We start from the raw sequence: 17,057 nt of genomic DNA on the forward strand, positions 1-17,057 counted from the left end.
TACTGCTTGTAGCTGAAACGATCACTGTCACATGTTGCTTGCCAGCTTGGCCTAGTGAGTGATCGGTAAACTGCAGTGGAAATGGTGAAAGGGAGAAGGGAGTTTGATGAAGGAGAGTAGTTAAAGATAGTATACCAGAACTAATAGAATTACTAATTTATAGCCAGTTGCTATGAATTAATTGTAACATTTTAACCAGCTAAAAGGCTGCTTAGGAAGCCATCCCGCTCCATGTACTGTTTAAAAACTGACTTCCCACCTCTACTTGTTCACTTTTTGTGTAATTATTCCAGTTTCATTTTATCAAATAAACTTCATTCCTTGTTTAAAAGAAATCCTTTAATCTCAGTCAATTTCCCTCATACCTCAGTTAAGGGTCACAGGACTGGAGTTTTTATCCCCAGGCCCACATTATATTTGCCCCCCCCAGTCGGAAAGAAGAGACAGACACAAAGTGTTGGGTTTAAAACCGGGCCGCTTTATTGAATAATTAATTAACCTGTAAACTGGCAGGGATGAGACCTAAACAGGACAAGCCCTGGAGTCACCCCCTGACCCCACCTTGTCCAAAGGGCGAGCCACCCTGCCCCCAGCACAAACCCGCCGTATTCGGGTTGTAACTGAGCGGCCAAGCCTCCAGCCATTCTCCACCTGGGCTAGTATCAATCCCCCATGGAATGATCCGCCCAGGTGAGGCTCTCCGTGATCTGCATTCCCCGCACTGAGTCGTGTAGCCCATCTGCGGTTCATACAGACCACCCGCACCAATGGTGCTAGGCCATAGGTGCTCCCCTGCAAACACTGTGGCCAAAACATCCTCCAGCCTGCGACCAAATTACAAACGCCATCAATTAATACCTAACACTATAAGGCAGTACAAGGTAGGCGAAAAACAACTTCACATGGGCCAATTATGTGAAGATGAAAAAATTCCTACCTGGCCCCTAAAAAGGCGACCGGTCAAAACCTGTACTGCCAAGGGAGGGCGGGCAAAGAGCCAAACAAGACAGCAAGAGCTCTGGGCGGGGCCGGGGCTTATATAGCCGGCGATGCCGGCTTGGCTGGGAAGGGCCGGACCTTCTTCAAAAAGCTATTCCCAGTGAAATCCCCTGGTGTGATGGGGAAGGTAGGAAAGTGATAGACAATCTTTTGTGTTGTGTCCACCTGAGGAATCAGTCACAGGAATCTTCAAAATATCCTCAAATGCAAAATAGTTTCAGTGATCTGCAGAAAATGGAGATGTGTTACCCTAATCAGTCCCTGTGTTGATCATGTCACACAAGAACGTTCTCTACACGTGAAATCCAAGGCGTAAAAAGTGACTGTATACATGACTCCCAGTTTGGTACAATAAATCTCTGATCAAGAAAGGATGAAGGAAGGCAAGACTTAACCAGCAAGTAACTATTACTGTAACCAAGATACAGTATGAAAAAAGCAAAGAGGAAAAAAAATCTCACACCCCTAAGGTGTGGCTGCATGCTTTAAAATACACATCCAATTAAAGTTACTTTTTACTTTGAATTGTGGTTGATCCAAAGGAAACCAACCTATAGAGAGAGAGATTATAGATGAGGAGTTGACTCAATTGTGACCAAAAGGTGTGGCAGGATAGAAGACAATGGGACTAGGGTACAATGCGGCTCTCTGATCAAAGTGCCTTATGCAATGTTTTCTTTGATTAAGAGACCTTTCTTTAATTTCACACTAGATACCTTCCCCCTCACTTAAGGAAACCTAAGGCCAAAAGATATTAGGATGCATTATGGTTGCTAGGTCCTACCTGAAAGCAGGTGGTGGTATCCTTAGTCCTCTTCTGGATCTTCTCCTGCATGTGCAAAGTATCATGTCACCAACATCAGGGAGGTGATGCTCTAGTTTTGGGGCAAAACTCTATGCTTTGTAGCTGATTTTACCACAGAGTTTTGCTTGAAAACTAGAGCATTACTGTGTGACACTGGCAACATCACTTCCAGGTGATGCCATCACACCACCTTTGGGGCCAGGTCAGCTGGCCAGCAGTGGGGAAACATCCCCAAAAGCAGGGGTTTTCTCCACCCCCAATGGAATCTAGGAACCCTAGGGTGCATTTTTGCTGAATCTCTGGCATCAGAAGACCCAAGGACCTTTGGATATTTGTTGGTGGATAGCAGGCCAACAGTCCTTGGTAAATAGTATAGCTGAAGCAGATATATCAGGAGCGTAAACTACTGGGGGAACATTCTCTCCACCTCTCCTTAGGTAACTATTTTAAATCCGCTTAGCCAAGTCAACTGCTCCTCTTTTCGTCTTACGTACTATATTAAGATACTTTCTTATAAACCATTACAATGGAAGTACCAGTACTTCTACCACTATGACACACAACTGTTGAAGATTTAATCAGGCGCATTTTATGCAGTATGTATTTCAAGCACCTTAAATGTTTTTATAATCAACCCTCCAAATGTCAGAGGAGATGCCAACATTTTTATATTTGTAAAGAAATGTTTGGTTAATTTTACTTCCCACATGCTAACAATTTTAACAATCATATCTTACTCAATTTAATGCGGTTTTAATCTAACACACAATTAATCTTCTGGGGGGAATGTAAGGAATTATCATTAACTTTCTCTGTCTAGTACATTCATTTCTAATCTCCACAACTCCAATAAACCCTGATTTGCTTAATTTTTGAACACTCCAGGCAGAAATCTTGCATCAATACAGAGGTTTCTATTAAAGGATTAATGAGAAGAGTTTAGATGCTTCGGCCTGATCCTGTAAATCCTATGCAGGATAATGACTGGAATTTTATGCATAGAGTTGGAAGATCAGGAAGAGACATAAAAGGATGGAGTGAGTTATATTGACTTTATGCTACGTCCTATAGTGACCTACTAAAATGAATCAGATATGCCCAAGTATTTATATATTCTCTGCAAAGTATGTTTAAATAGCAGTGGATACCTAGGAAGCAAAGGCTAAGGCTGAAGACAGACATTATACTAAGAAAGCTTACATGATTCTGAACACCTATCTTTTTACATTAATAATAAAGCCAGTCTGGCGTAGTGGTTAAGTGCGTGGACTCCAATATGGGAGAACTGGGTTGGATTCCCCACCCCTCCACATGCAACTGCTGGGTGACCTTGGGTCAGCCACAGTTCTCTCAGAGCTGCTCTCAAGGGCAGTTTTCTCAGAGCTTTCTCAGCCCCACCTACCTCACAGAGTGTCTGTTTTGGGAAGAAGAAGGGAAGGATATTGTAAGCCACTCTGAGACTTCAAGTGAAGGGTGAGGTATAAATATAATGCCCCCCTACTCTACCTCTTCTTCTATGTCTCAAGCATATCAGCAGATTAAATTTTAATATGCCATTTTCCTCTCCCTGCTGGATTGCTTACTTCATTCCTACTCCAGCCTCCTCTTCCTGTTCTTCCTGTTCCTTTCCCAGCCGGGAAACAAAAAAATAGCCGAGGTTCCAGTGAATCTTGCTTCCTAGACACTAAAGAGCCAGTTTGGTGTAGTGGTTAAGTGTGCGGACTCTTATCGGGGAGAACCGGGTTTGATTCCCCACTCCTCCACTTGCAGCTGCTGGAAAGGCCTTGGGTCAGCCATAGCTCCTCATAGGAGTTGTCCTTGAAAGAGCAGCTGCTGTAAGAGCTCTTTCAGCCCAACCTACCTCACAGGGTGTTTGCTGGGGGGGGGGGGGAGGTAAAGGAGATTGTGACTGCTCTGAGACTCTGAGATTCAGAGTATAGGGTGGGATATAAATCCAATATCATCTTCTTCTTCTAAAGGAGGAAGAAACAGAGCTATATGAGTGAGAATTGATAGAGTTTGAGTCATCAACATGATAGAGAAATGTTAATATAAATGACACGTTTTATATTACATCTGTCTTCAGCCTGACACTATATGAATTAAGATTTCAAAATAAATGTGGTGATTTTTTTAAAGTTATCATTTATTACATTTCTTCTCATATCCAAGGATCTGAGGACATCATACATGATTCTCCCTTCTGTTTTATACTCTGTGAGTAGGCAAGGCTGAGAGTTTGACTGGCCCAAGGTCAGCTATGAACTCAATGACAGGATAGGAATTTGAATTTAGGCCTCTCTGCCATTAGCCAAATACTATATCAGCATTCTAATGCATTCTGAAGAGAAGGAGAATAGTTTTTGGATACAGAGAACCAAAACTATAACCAAGCAGTATGTCGGTTTTTTAAAAATTCTATTTCTATTATCTGTCTGTAAAATCAGGCAGAAAAGTTGGCTTGTATCACTATGAAATGCGAGATATCACTAGGAATATACACTGAACTGTGAATATACAGTTAATTTTCTCATACCCAGTTTTAGAATTTCTATATTGTTATTATGCTCTTAATGTATGCTCTTGTCTTGCAATGCACTTGTTTTATTATAGATCCTTCCCATTTATAGACTCCTTAGAGGCAAAGATTACTGCTGGCAGTAGTGATAACACAGCAGGTAACCTGGCAGAGTGGGTTTGCTGAGCTGGCTCAGAGGTGCAATTACTTACCAATTCAATAACTGGAAGGAAGATTCTGTGGATTTAAGAAACATACCACAAGAAAACAGAAAGTGCAATGCTTTTGACATAGAGCTGTTTTAGCAGAGCATCATGAATTAACACAAAGTAGATGCCAGATGACCAAGGTGATTTTTGTTCTGTGAATCTGCACAAAGATGACTGACTAGATAGCTCAACATTCCATTCAGGCTGACCAATACAGACAATTGCAAGGGATTTCTATGCAAAATAATATTGTACCAAGTAAACTGAGAGTTCATACCTTCACACCCAAATGCTATTTTAAACTGCACCCTCATGTGGTGGCTACTGGCATTTACCAAATCACCTGAAAGCTTCTGAACTAAATGACTCCCTAAAGTTATAAATGCCAGTTGCCACCATGTGTGGATTAAACACACACACAGTGAAAATAATAAGAGTACAATCATAGTGTGATGACTCTAACACATAAAAAGTACATGAAATGGCTCTTCCTGAAATTATTACATGTTTCTGGATGGTATTACATGTTAATGGAACATATCTAGAGGTTTGTCTGAAAAGTGAAGCAAGGCTGAAATAAAAAGGTATTAAATCAGGTAAATTGAAAGCCATCAATTAGGCACAAGGGCAAGAAAACAAAAGGTCAAAGAGATTTTAAAAGTGCTTGCTAGATGCCTCTGTGAAATAATCCTTCAAGATTGCAAAAGTAAGGAAAGAGGAAGTTAATCCTTCACCCACCGGCTCTGCCGCAGTTGCCTAAAAGAGGAACTAGAAACTGGCTGAAATAAGCATTGAGCAAATGTACCTTGGAAAATGTCTCAGGAGCAAGTCAAAGGTGCAAATGTGTTTTTGATGAAGGATATTGCTGCAAGAGTGTTAGCAACATCAATGCCATGTATGGAAAGACCCTCCCTGTCTCCTCCTTGTCCCTTTGGTAATATGATGCTTGTAATGATGTATGGGATATGGGGTGGTCCTTTCCTGTAATTGTGCAATTGTTTACTGGAAATGATTGTCTGTGACTATAAAACTGTAGACCTTCCTGAAATCGGGGCTCCCAGATTTGTTTAGACATGAGTCTGATCTGGGGTCCGTGTACACGTTAAATAAATGGCTGTTTCTTCCTGAGTTCGCCTGTGGTGTCATTTCTACCTGACCACCAATGGCTAAGGTTGCTGCTACAAAAGCACTGTAGTAGTTCCTCTACAAATAATTTTATTACACATTGTTCGGTGCAGCAAATACTTCCTGTTGTTCAATTTCTGTGCAAGAAGTCTTTGACTTTCATTTAATGTGTGAATTAAATTGGTACAATATTCCTTTGGAACTGTCTTGCACATTATTTTAAATTGCTTTGTTGCACCTGTACAGTGTAATATCTGAGCCCAAAGGTTACATCTCTCAGCCAGGTCAACATTTACAATATGGAAGGTACATTTTTGTTTTGGCTCTTGATTCACTTTATGTTGCATGCAATTACACAACTACCATGAATTAAAGAAAGGATGTGGATTTAAAGTTAAAACCAACACAGTGAAAGCTAATACTTGGATGTGGCATTGCAGATTTATTAGGGGCCATGAGAGGGGAATTAAATAGCAACTGTGCAGCCTTTCTGTGCTCTGAAGCTAGCTCTGTAGCCTTCTGCTTAGAGACCTGAACTTCAGCAGTTGAGCATTTAAGCAGAACAATCATCATCTACCCAAATCAATTTTGCATCCTGACTTCTATATTTTCAGCAAGCTATTTTCTCTTTCTCTTTCTTCCCCTTGAACCAACTCTCAGCCACTCTCAATGTTCTTTGCCTCTTAGACTATGCTCAGTCATCATTAGGCCATTTGGGGGATAATTTTTTTGTGATTAATTTATAAAGTTATACTTTTTGCATACCTGGGGAGTGTCCCAAATATGCTGAAACCTCCACTTTGTAAGTGCCCTGGTTTTGTTTATTTCATGATTAGCATGATCCACCATTTTTATTATTAAATGTAGTAGCAATTATGACTGCACAAGACTTCATAGGTTACAGCTATTTTTTTCTGATGACACAACTGGAAGATAGATGAGGGTTTCATACTTGGATCAAATATTCTCTATACAGATGCTTACAAATGAAATCGTTGTCAGTAGATGTCGATTGTTGATCACTTGTTAAAGTGAACATTTGACTTCACCTGGTATTTTATTTTACCTCATCTGAGTATTTTATTTTATTCAAGAGAATGTTAAATATATAAATAATTGTGGCTAGATATGTTCATTCTTTGAAAGTGCAACTCACTACATGCTGCTATGTATTGGTCATATTTTTTCATGTACTGCAAACATATAACTGAACTGATTTCTTTTATTCCTAAATATCTCAATTCTCTGCATTCAGTATATTCTTTTTCTCATTGAATATTTATGCATCAGACTTTTCTCCAGAGGTAACAGATGCACTGTTTTCCCAAACCAGATCTTATTTTGCCATTTTCGAACCTCTGTTCCAAATCCCCCAAAGTTTGATTTCTAGGCCTTCACTAGTATGTACAATACCCATTAAGTATCTATGAGCTAGGAAACTATCTCACCTTTACAGGTGAGGTCTGAAACAGCTATTTCAAGATCAGATGTCAATACAAATGGCAGAAGACATCCCCACTGCACCACCTTAATATAGAATTGTTTTGTATTTTCCTCTGTCTTACTCTAAATTAAAGCACAGCTAAACAATATGAATAGAGATTAGTGCCTAAAAATGCACTTTTTATCTATAAAGTGTGGTTTATTGTTAACAATGGCTGTAATCCTAATTGAAGTCCATGACCCTAGAACACATATTCTTTTTGATCATCATAGCAGTCTGCATAGATGGTTCTGATACTTCAGGGCTGCATTAAAATGGGTCTTTTGGCCCATCATAGCCACCCCCATCCCCACAATGAAGAGGCGCAATACACATGTGCACATCTGGCCCAGTGCCGCACTCACCCTTACCTCATCTTCTGATGGCTCACCAATGGAGTAAATAGTGACATGCAGGGCTTTATTGTAGCAGGAACTCCTTTGCATATTAGGCCACACATCCTTGATATATCCAATCCTCCTGGAGCTTACAGTGGGCCCTGTACAGTGGGCCCTGTACATCAGGGGTGTGTGGCTTAATATGTAAAAGAGTTCCTGCTATTTAAAAAAAACACAAAAACCCTGGTGAAGTCCATTTCTGGGCCATCTGAACAGTCAGGGCACATCATGGACGCACTGTGCATGCCCAGGAGCAGTGTGAATGCTCCACCTTCTGTGTATGTGGTCCATGGCTATCACAGGCACAGTCTGATTGCCAGGGTGCATCTCTTTCTGCCAAAGCGAATTGTCCATCTGCTAGCAATCTAGGAGGAGCAACCTGTTCTAATGCAGGTGTATCAACAACCATAGGTTAAGTGAACTGAACATCTTCTGCTAAATGTCATGGTGATTTATTGGCTACACTGTTGTAAATATAGGCACCAATACAAAGATGTAGGAATACCCACACACCATTGGGCTTTTTGTTTGGTTGCACACTGCAACATTGTAAGATATGTACTGGAACAAGAAGTATACTGGCACACCAGATCCAGGATCTTTGTGCAGAAACAAGGAACTGGTTATACAAAAAAACCATCATCAGGAACCCCCAATGTAAACTGGATTTTACCTTATTTTAAGCATGTAGGTGCTTTAGGATAGCTGGGAGTCTTTTTAACATTTATTCATTTGTACCCCCACACTTCTCCTCAATGGGGACCCAAAGCAGCTTACATCCTTCTCCTCTCCTCCATTTTATTCTCTCACATACTGTGCTGTTGTTGTTGTTTCTGAATTATTATTCCAGATCCAGTATGAAAATTATCTTTATATACAATCTATATACACTTGATTCACTTACACTTAGGAACAGACTCATTTAATAATAAGCTTTCTTTTTAAACACAGAGAAATAAAAAAATTGTGGAAAATGTACAACATTTGATAAAAACATGGGCAAACATAGAATAAAAATACATAAACAACACTAATACAAAAGATTTAAAAGAATCCAGATGGTGAACTATACATTACTTACCATTCTGGACTGCCCAGCCACTTCATGGGAAGGGGGAGGGGAAGAGGAACAGAACAAATCTGGAAAGCAAGGAGAGGGTGCCAAGCAGAATGAAAGCCATTGCTGTCCTCAACTGAAAGCCTGGTGGAACCTTCTGCCTTGCAGGCCCTATGGAACTGCAGAAAATCCCATAGGGCTCTGATGGTATTCGGCAGAGAGTTCCACAAAGTCGGGGCTATGCCCAAAAGGCTCTGGTTGAGGTAACTTAGGATGAGTCTGTGACTGACTTAAATTTCCATGGCTGAGTGGGGATCTGAACTTGGATCTTCCAGATCATGGTCTGATACTCTAACCATCACAATACCTTCAGCAGGTATCCCTTTTCATTAATTTGTATACTACAGCCTTAAAATATTGCAGTGAAGTCTTTGATCAGTATGAAAGTGAATTTTATGCACAATCCATATACACCCATCTCTTTATTCATTCACACTTAGGAGCAGATTCTTTTAATAATATGTATCCCAACCAACTCTGGTTGGGCCTTGACAGGCCGCCCTCCCCCACCCCTAGGAAAGCTGCTTGCCTTGTGCCTCTCTTGAAGGCCCACCACTCACCCAGGACATGAGGACAGCCGAAGGGAGCCCGAGCCCTCCCAGCTGACACTGGAAGGGGAGCCCCTGTGACTGAGCCCCACTGACCAAGGCATGGGCTGGGCCCATCTCTGCTTGCGGGGAAAGAGGCACTGGGGAAGGGGTTGTAAAATCCGGCAGCAGCAACATAGCATCCCAGCAGTCTCAGGCCAGCAGACAACACCCTGGCACTCTCACCCCAGTATCTGCACTTAAGAAGGAAGGTGGGGCCAGGAAGGAGGGAGGGAGCAGGAGTGGGCGGGGGCACAGAAAGGAAATAAAAAGAGGCCACATGAGGAAGAGTACAGGCAGATAGTGACGGAGAGAATGCCCAACAGAGATAGAGAGAGAGAGGGGGTGCCTCAATTGTCGAGCCGGGGAGCAGAGTCTGAAGGGTGAAGAAACCCAACCTCTTCCCATTCTGATACCTCTGGGCGCAGCCCTATAGCTAGCAACTTTTTGCTCAAGGGGCCCAAGTGGGGCCAGCTATTATATGTCTGTGTGGAGCTGTCACACCACGCTTATACTTATAAATAAATAATAAATAAATAATAAATACAAGTGGTTTATTGCATTAAAACGTTTCAGGGTTTTTATTATTATTGTTACAAATAAAAGTGGTTTATTGCACAATAATGTTTCAGGTTTGTTATAATTTATTACAGAGAATTGATGGAAGTAACAGGAGGCTGAAGTTGGTTCCGTATTTCCAGTTCTTTTTAAATTCCTTTTTCAACCAAAAACACTGAGGAGAGTTTGAAAGCTATGAACACCAAAATAAGGGGTGGACCACCATTTAGTACATATCACCATGTTCAGTGGACTTTCCCTTTCTAGGAGGCATGTTCTGGTTCCTAGTCCAAAGAGCGGTTATCGTGCCACCTACTCTGAAGCAAAGTGCCCCAAGACAATCACACAGACACACACTTGGGCCTGGCTGCACCACAAAACAATTTTTGGACTACCCCAAATGACACATCCCCACACTCTGGATACTGTGTCCTCCAAGAAGTCATGCAGTGATGCCCAGTCCAAGCACTGTTTTCCCTCCACACTCCAAAATAAGGTCTGGACCACCGTATATCACAGGGGTGGCCAAACTGTGGCTCTTTCACATATATTGTGTGGCTCTCAAAACCCCCAGTGCCTTGTTGGCCAACTTAGAGAAGGCATTTCTTTCTCTAAAACACTTCCCCAAGCCAACAAAGCTGGCAGCTTGGAGAATGCATTTATAGTTGCTTTCTTTCCATCTCTCTCTCCCCCATCTATTTGCCTTCCTCCCTCCCTCCCTCCCTGTGACTCTCAAATATCTGATGTTCATATATTGTGGCTCTGAAACACATGATGTGTTTGAGATGTTCCAAATATTGTTTTAGGGTACATCCTGGCCCAAGTGTCTTCCTGTTTGAGTGTCCTGGGGGGCACCTTGCTCTGGAGCAGCTGGCATGAGAACCACTGTTTGGACCATGAGGCAGCACATGTCCTCTCAATGGGCAGAGTCCCCTTAACATGGGGGCGTATAAGATATGGTGGTTTACTCCAGACCTTATTTTGAGGCTCAGAGCTTTCAAACTCTTCTCAGTGTTTTTGATTGAATTCATGAATAAGTAGCAAAAAAGGAATGAATAAGGAACTGGGAATAAGGAACCAACTTCAGCCTCCTAGCAAAAGGCAAGATTTACATTTCCCCCAGGCAGTATTTACAATAGATAGAATCTAGGCAGAGGCCTGAGAACCAATAAGCAATTGATCTGGCAAATGGTTACTTTTATTGCTCTGAAGGTGTCAGCAAATGCTAATTTCAAAGAGACAGGATCTGCAGCTGGAATTGGGAATTGCACTAACCCAGAGCTAAAACCAGACCACATTAGTCTGCATTGAAAACATGCAGAAAAGGAGTCAGACAGGTTCAATAAAGGGCTCTACTCAGCGTTCTGTAGAAAGGATGAAGGTGGGCAGAGGGGGAGAGGGAAGCCAAGGATGAGGGAGAGGGCCTGTAAAAAATGCTAGGAGGCCCCACCCCCCTGGCGTGCTATGGCGCTGGTGGGGTGCCAAGAGGGGCCGTGGGGCAATGGTGGCTGCAGGGCAACCCCAGGGGCAACAGGAGGAGCGTGACAATAAGCTTCCTTTCTAAACACAGAGAAACAAACAGTTTGTGGAAGATGTGCATACTAGGCTTGCCAATCCCCAGGTCCCAGTGGGGGCTCTTCCGCTTTCCCAGGCTCCTTCCTGCCCCCAGTGAGCTGGCCAATGGGGGGAAGCCCCGCCCCCACAGGACCATTTGCTTTCCACCTCCAGAGGCTTCAGTCTCCGATTGAAAGGCTTCCTCTTGGGATGGTATGTCTGTGTTACTTTGAAGAAGTTGTCAGCAACTCATGAGTAGAGAGGCCAATCCCTTGCTTCAGAGTCGCCAGAAACGGGGTGTGTGTGTGGGGGGGAGGGAAACATCTGCTGAGCACTTCATTATTCCCTGTGTGGAGATCAATTCTCATAGGGTATAACGGGGAATTGATCTGGAGGTTTGGGGGAGCTGTTTTTTGAGGTAGAGGCACCAAATTTTCAGTATAGTATCTAGTGCCTCTCCACAAAGAACCCCCCAAGTTTCAAAACAATTGGATCAGAGGGTCCAATTCTATGAGCCCCAAAAGAAGGTGCCCCTATCCTTCATTATTTCCTATGGAAGGAAGCCATTTAAAAAGGTGTGCTGTCCCTTTAAATGTGATGGCCAGAATTCCCTTGGAGTTCAATTCTGCTTGTCACACCCTTGCTCCTGGCTCTGCCCCAAATGTCTCCTGGCTCCACCCCAAAGTCTCCTGGCTCCACCCCCAAAGTCCCAAGATATTTCTTGAATTAGAGTTGGCAACCCTAGTGCATACTGCATTGATTTTACTTTGGTGGGAGTTCTTGAAAATGCTCAGAAGAGGAAGTGGCACATATATGTACAGTGAAATCCATGTGCAAATATTTTTATGAACTGTAGAGATTTAAACAGAGTTATCCCCTTCTAAGTCCATTGACTTCAGTGGTATTGAAAGGTGCAACTTTCTTTAGGTCTGCACTATAAAGTGTCTGCATTTACTGGAATTTCCACTTGTGTTTTGAACATACAAGTTTTACAGAAGCTACCAAGAATTAAATGTAAAGTTTTTTTTAAAGACACATTTGAATAATTTGTCAAAACATAGAAGCAGAAAAGAAGGAAAACAACTTCTATTTGACCTTGAGTGTAGAATTTCTTCTATAAGAAATAAAAAGCTAGAGGGTAGTTGATTCTTGTCATTATACTGTTGCTGATTCTGTGGTTAGTTATTAATTTTATTTTTTATGATTCACAATCTGCTCTTTGAGATATGCCATATGTTCAAAGCAATTCAAGGATGACAACTGTCAGAATTAGTCCAATAAAAATTGCCTAAATGAGGAAGATTTACTACAGCTTGATATTTCTACAGAAAGTCCCTCCTAAAGTCCTAAAATGCCCCCCCCCCCATCTGTCAGTCACATACTAAAGCCTGGAATGGACCTTAAAACAGGATTTTACAGTGCTGTTTTTTAAAGTTATCTTAAGATCTAAGAAACATCACTAATCTTGACTACAGTGGCAACAGCAAGAAATGGAAATCTTTCAGGAAAAAGGTATCTGCTTTCACATCTAGCTCTGTGTTTATGTTAGATAAAAGATTTACAGTGAATACACAAGTCCACAATTAATTCACAAGCAAGTGTATTGACTTAACAGGAGAATATCTGTTTTATAAATAACTAATAAAATTAAATTGGAAGAAACTACATCTTTGAAGCAATAAAATAAAATCAAGGCATATTTTTTTCTGCAAAAGCTTGAAAGGTAGATAAAATCCAGAAGAAAGCGCTAATCAAAACACATTTTATAAATTCAACTATAATTCCTTTCCTTTATTTTGTTTCTGCCTATTTATGAATTCTGTTTCATCTGTTCCTATTCACTCCAAAGACAAATCTTTGTCCTCCTACAGAATTGCACCAAACAGACAGTTGTAAGGGAACTTTCTCACAATTATGATGTTGGTGTAGGCTGTCAGCGCAGAAGGGCTGGAAATGAGGTTGGGGACAGGGAAGGGAATTCTAATAGACACCATGATATATACAATGAACGCAGGGCTATCCTGTGAGAGAAAGACTTGTCAAACTAATCAGATCTTCTAGGTAAAAGCAGTAACGGAAGCTCTAACCTTGTAAAGATGCAGCTGCTGCTCCTCTGACATCATCAGGTCATGGCTGTCTATCACTATGGATTCCATGTCAATCAGCCAATCCCAGAGCTCCTGGTATTCTGAATCAAAGTCCAAAAGGCTGCCGATAAGGAACAAAATGTATTATGCATAATAGGAAATTGCTGTTAAAATACTGTATTAGAATGAGATTTTCTTGAAAATAGATAACGTTTTTCCTTGCTATGTTTTGGAGAAGGTACTTGTATTTCAACAGCATGAATGAAAATTCAGATCCATTAATGCATCACCTAAATCTCAGCAAACGATCTTCAATTCTGTCAGCAACAGCAGATGTATTTGTTACTTACTTCAAAGACTTAAGAAATTGGAAGTACACATTAGGGCTGCTTAATGGCTCTTAAACTGCTAACATATTTAGCAAACTTTTTTGCAAAGGGCAGTATATGCTATTGTCTTCACCAAAAATACTACTTTAATAGAAAAAATGACTCAATCCATTTAGCCAGCCCTCTGCTGTCTATCTGCCTATCTCTGCAAATACATATCCTACATTTATTTTCATGCATGAGTAGCTAGCATTTCAACTTAACGCTTTAAGATAGGCTTGAGTGAATATGGTAAGCCAGTGAGAACTAAGGCCAGATACAGTATTAGACAGGTGTTCCCTACAGACATGTTAGAAACAAAGGTAAGGACAGGAAGTCAAAACAATGAATCCTTGAATAGCCAGCAATCATTAAAATTCAAAGAAGGATCACAACGGTTTCTAACAAAATAAATCATTAGAATAAGGAGCTTAAAAAGATTAATGTTATTCTCTATTGAAAGCCTAGTGAATAAGTAAAACACTGTGATACAAAATAGAAGACACACATGAAAACCTGCAAAATTGTCTGCAGGAGAACTCCAAAAGGAATCAACCAGACTGGCAAACTGCAGCTCTCAGGACCTAACCTATGGCAATGGTACATAATTAAGAATCCAAGGACCATATAATAGCATATGATACTGTAGTACCGCTCACCAAAACTAATTATTTTGGCATATTTAAATTTAAAACAGAAATATCCACTATGATACTTATAGCTCATAAGGGATTCAGTGCAAATCAAATGCAGTACAAAGTGAAAAGTATGCACATATCAGTGCAAAATTAGATTAAAATTAGTTTCAAAGTTTTAGATTAGAATCAAGTCAGCATTTATACACCAATATCAGTACAATTCTGCTTAGGCTGTTAAAATATCTGAAAGTACAAGATAACTTGTGATTTAACCCATAGGTACATATGCATGGATATTTATATCATCCAAACACTAGTTAAAAGATGATCCCAGACACTGAATCCTGGATTCATATTGCATTCAGACCACAGGATTATCTGCAAAGAATTACACATTCCAGTGCAACATTTTCATGTATGCACCCATGGGGAAGAAATCCTGTAGATGTATCAATTAAAGCCAACTTTTCCTTCTGAGTGGAAACTCCAGGAGTGTTTTTGATGTCAGTGAAACAGCTGATGTAACCAACTGTTTTATGTAATTAATTCTGTGCCTCAGAATGCTGGAGAATGCACTAGTATTTATGAGGTCCATCTTCAGGTACTTTCAGGACATCCATGGAAAAGCTAGTTAGAATGGTTGAAAGCTCAATACTCACAATTAGCAATCCCTTTTATTGACAGAAAAACAAATTTTGACAATTTAAACCAACATGTTACTACAATACCTAATCCTTTCAAATATTTTTAATTTCAAAGACTATACAATGTTAATAATGGATTTATCATGTTGAGAAATGTATATGGTATAAAAAGGTCAAAGAGACAACATGGACAATGTAATCCTGAGTATGCTGTTCAGGTGTTGTTCAGGTGTGCATCTGTAAATTACAAACCTACTTTTGATTTATTGACATTCATTACAAAATTCAGTGCTTTGAATCTAAGACCCATAGGAAGACATGAAATGGCTGGGCATTGTGAGCTTTTGTACATAAGATGCTTCATGTGCTGGTCGAGAATATGTGAAGGCACCATGACACAGAATGAGGGCTATGTGTTTGTCCACAAAACTATACTTTTCCCTAGAGAAATAACTACAATTTCTATGTAGCAATGCAAGAATAGAGAGACAGCAATGTATAGTGGTCAGTATCAGTCTACTATCTGGGAAATCTAGGTTCAAAATCCCTAGTCTACAGAGGAAATGTGCTGGGTGAACTTGGTCTGCATACACACTCTCAGCCTAAGAACATAAGAGAAGCCATGTTGGATCAGGCCAATGACCCATCCAGTCCAACACTCTGTGTCACACAGTGGCCAAAAAAAATTATACACACACACACACACACACACATATATATATATATACACACACACTGTGGCTAATAGCCACTGATGGACCTCTGCTCCATATTTTTATCTAACCCCCTCTTGAATAAGAACAGCTGTCTATGCTTGTAGCCGCCACCACCTCCTGTGGGAGTGAATTCCACATGTTAATCACCCTTTGGGTGAAGAAGTACTTCCTTTTATCCGTTTTAACCTGACTGCTCAGCAATTTTGTCGAATGCCCATGAGTTGTTGTATTGTGAGAAAGGGAGAAAAGTACTTCTTTCTCTACTTTCTCCATCCCATGCATTATCTTGTAAACCTCTATCATGTCACCCCGCAGTCGACGTTTCTCCATGCTAAAGAGCCCCAAGCGTTTTAACCTTTCTTCATAGGAAAAGTTTTTCAACCCTTTAATCATTCTAGTTGCCCTTTTCTGGACTTTTTCCAATGCTATAATATCCTTTTTGAGGTGCGGTGACCAGAATTGCACACAGTATTCCAAATAAGACCGCACCATTGATTTATACAGGGGCATTATGATACTGGCTGATTTGTTTTCAGTTCCCTTCCTAATAATTCCCAGCATGGCGTTGGCCTTTTTTATTGCAATCGCACACTGTCTTGACATTTTCAGTGAGTTATCTACCACGATCCCAAGATCTCTCTTTTGGTCAGTCTCTACCATCAACTTGCATTTGTAGCTGGGATACTTGGCTCCAAGGTGCATTACTTTGCACTTGGCCACATTGAATCTCATCTGCCATGTTGACGCCCACTCAACAGATCCCTTTGGAGTGCCTCACAATCCCCTCTGGTTCTCACCACCCTGAACAATTTAGTGTCATCTGCAAACTTGGCCACTTCACTGCTCACTCCCAACTCCAAATCATTTATGAACAAGTTAAAGAGCATGGCACCCAGTACTGAGCCCTGCAGCACACCACTGCTTACCGTTCTCCACTGCGAAGACTGCCCATTTATACTCACTCTCTGCTTCCTATTAATTAGCCAGTTTTTGATCCACAAGAGGACCTGTCCTATTACTCCATGACTCTCGAGCTTTTTAAGGAGCCTTTGATGAGGAACTTTATCAAAAGCCTAATCCACTGCACTGATTTCCTCAGGTAAATAGCTCACAGTGCTTTCTCACTGAGAAAGATTGGAACATGAGGGCATGCATACAATGAAACAGAGGAGGGGAATCCAGTTGCACCCAAGAAAGCCCTGACATAATGAACTCAACAAAACACATGCATGCACACGCACACACACATTC

General features: G+C 41.0%; 1 protein-coding gene across 4 annotated transcripts in view; it reads right to left on the reverse strand.

The window, feature by feature from the left end:
• AKAP6 (A-kinase anchoring protein 6) overlaps window positions 1-17,057 on the reverse strand; it is a 432,373-nt gene that overhangs the window by 86,878 nt on the left and 328,438 nt on the right. For all 4 annotated transcript variants that reach the window (XM_060262489.1, XM_060262490.1, XM_060262488.1 and 1 more), the window contains one exon: window positions 13,441-13,561. In XM_060262489.1, coding sequence (XP_060118472.1) covers window positions 13,441-13,561 — 121 coding nt within the window. The remainder of the gene's footprint in view (window positions 1-13,440; window positions 13,562-17,057) is intronic.

This window comes from Heteronotia binoei, chromosome 21 (assembly GCF_032191835.1).
Source record: "Heteronotia binoei isolate CCM8104 ecotype False Entrance Well chromosome 21, APGP_CSIRO_Hbin_v1, whole genome shotgun sequence".
NCBI classification, from domain to species: domain Eukaryota; kingdom Metazoa; phylum Chordata; class Lepidosauria; order Squamata; family Gekkonidae; genus Heteronotia; species Heteronotia binoei.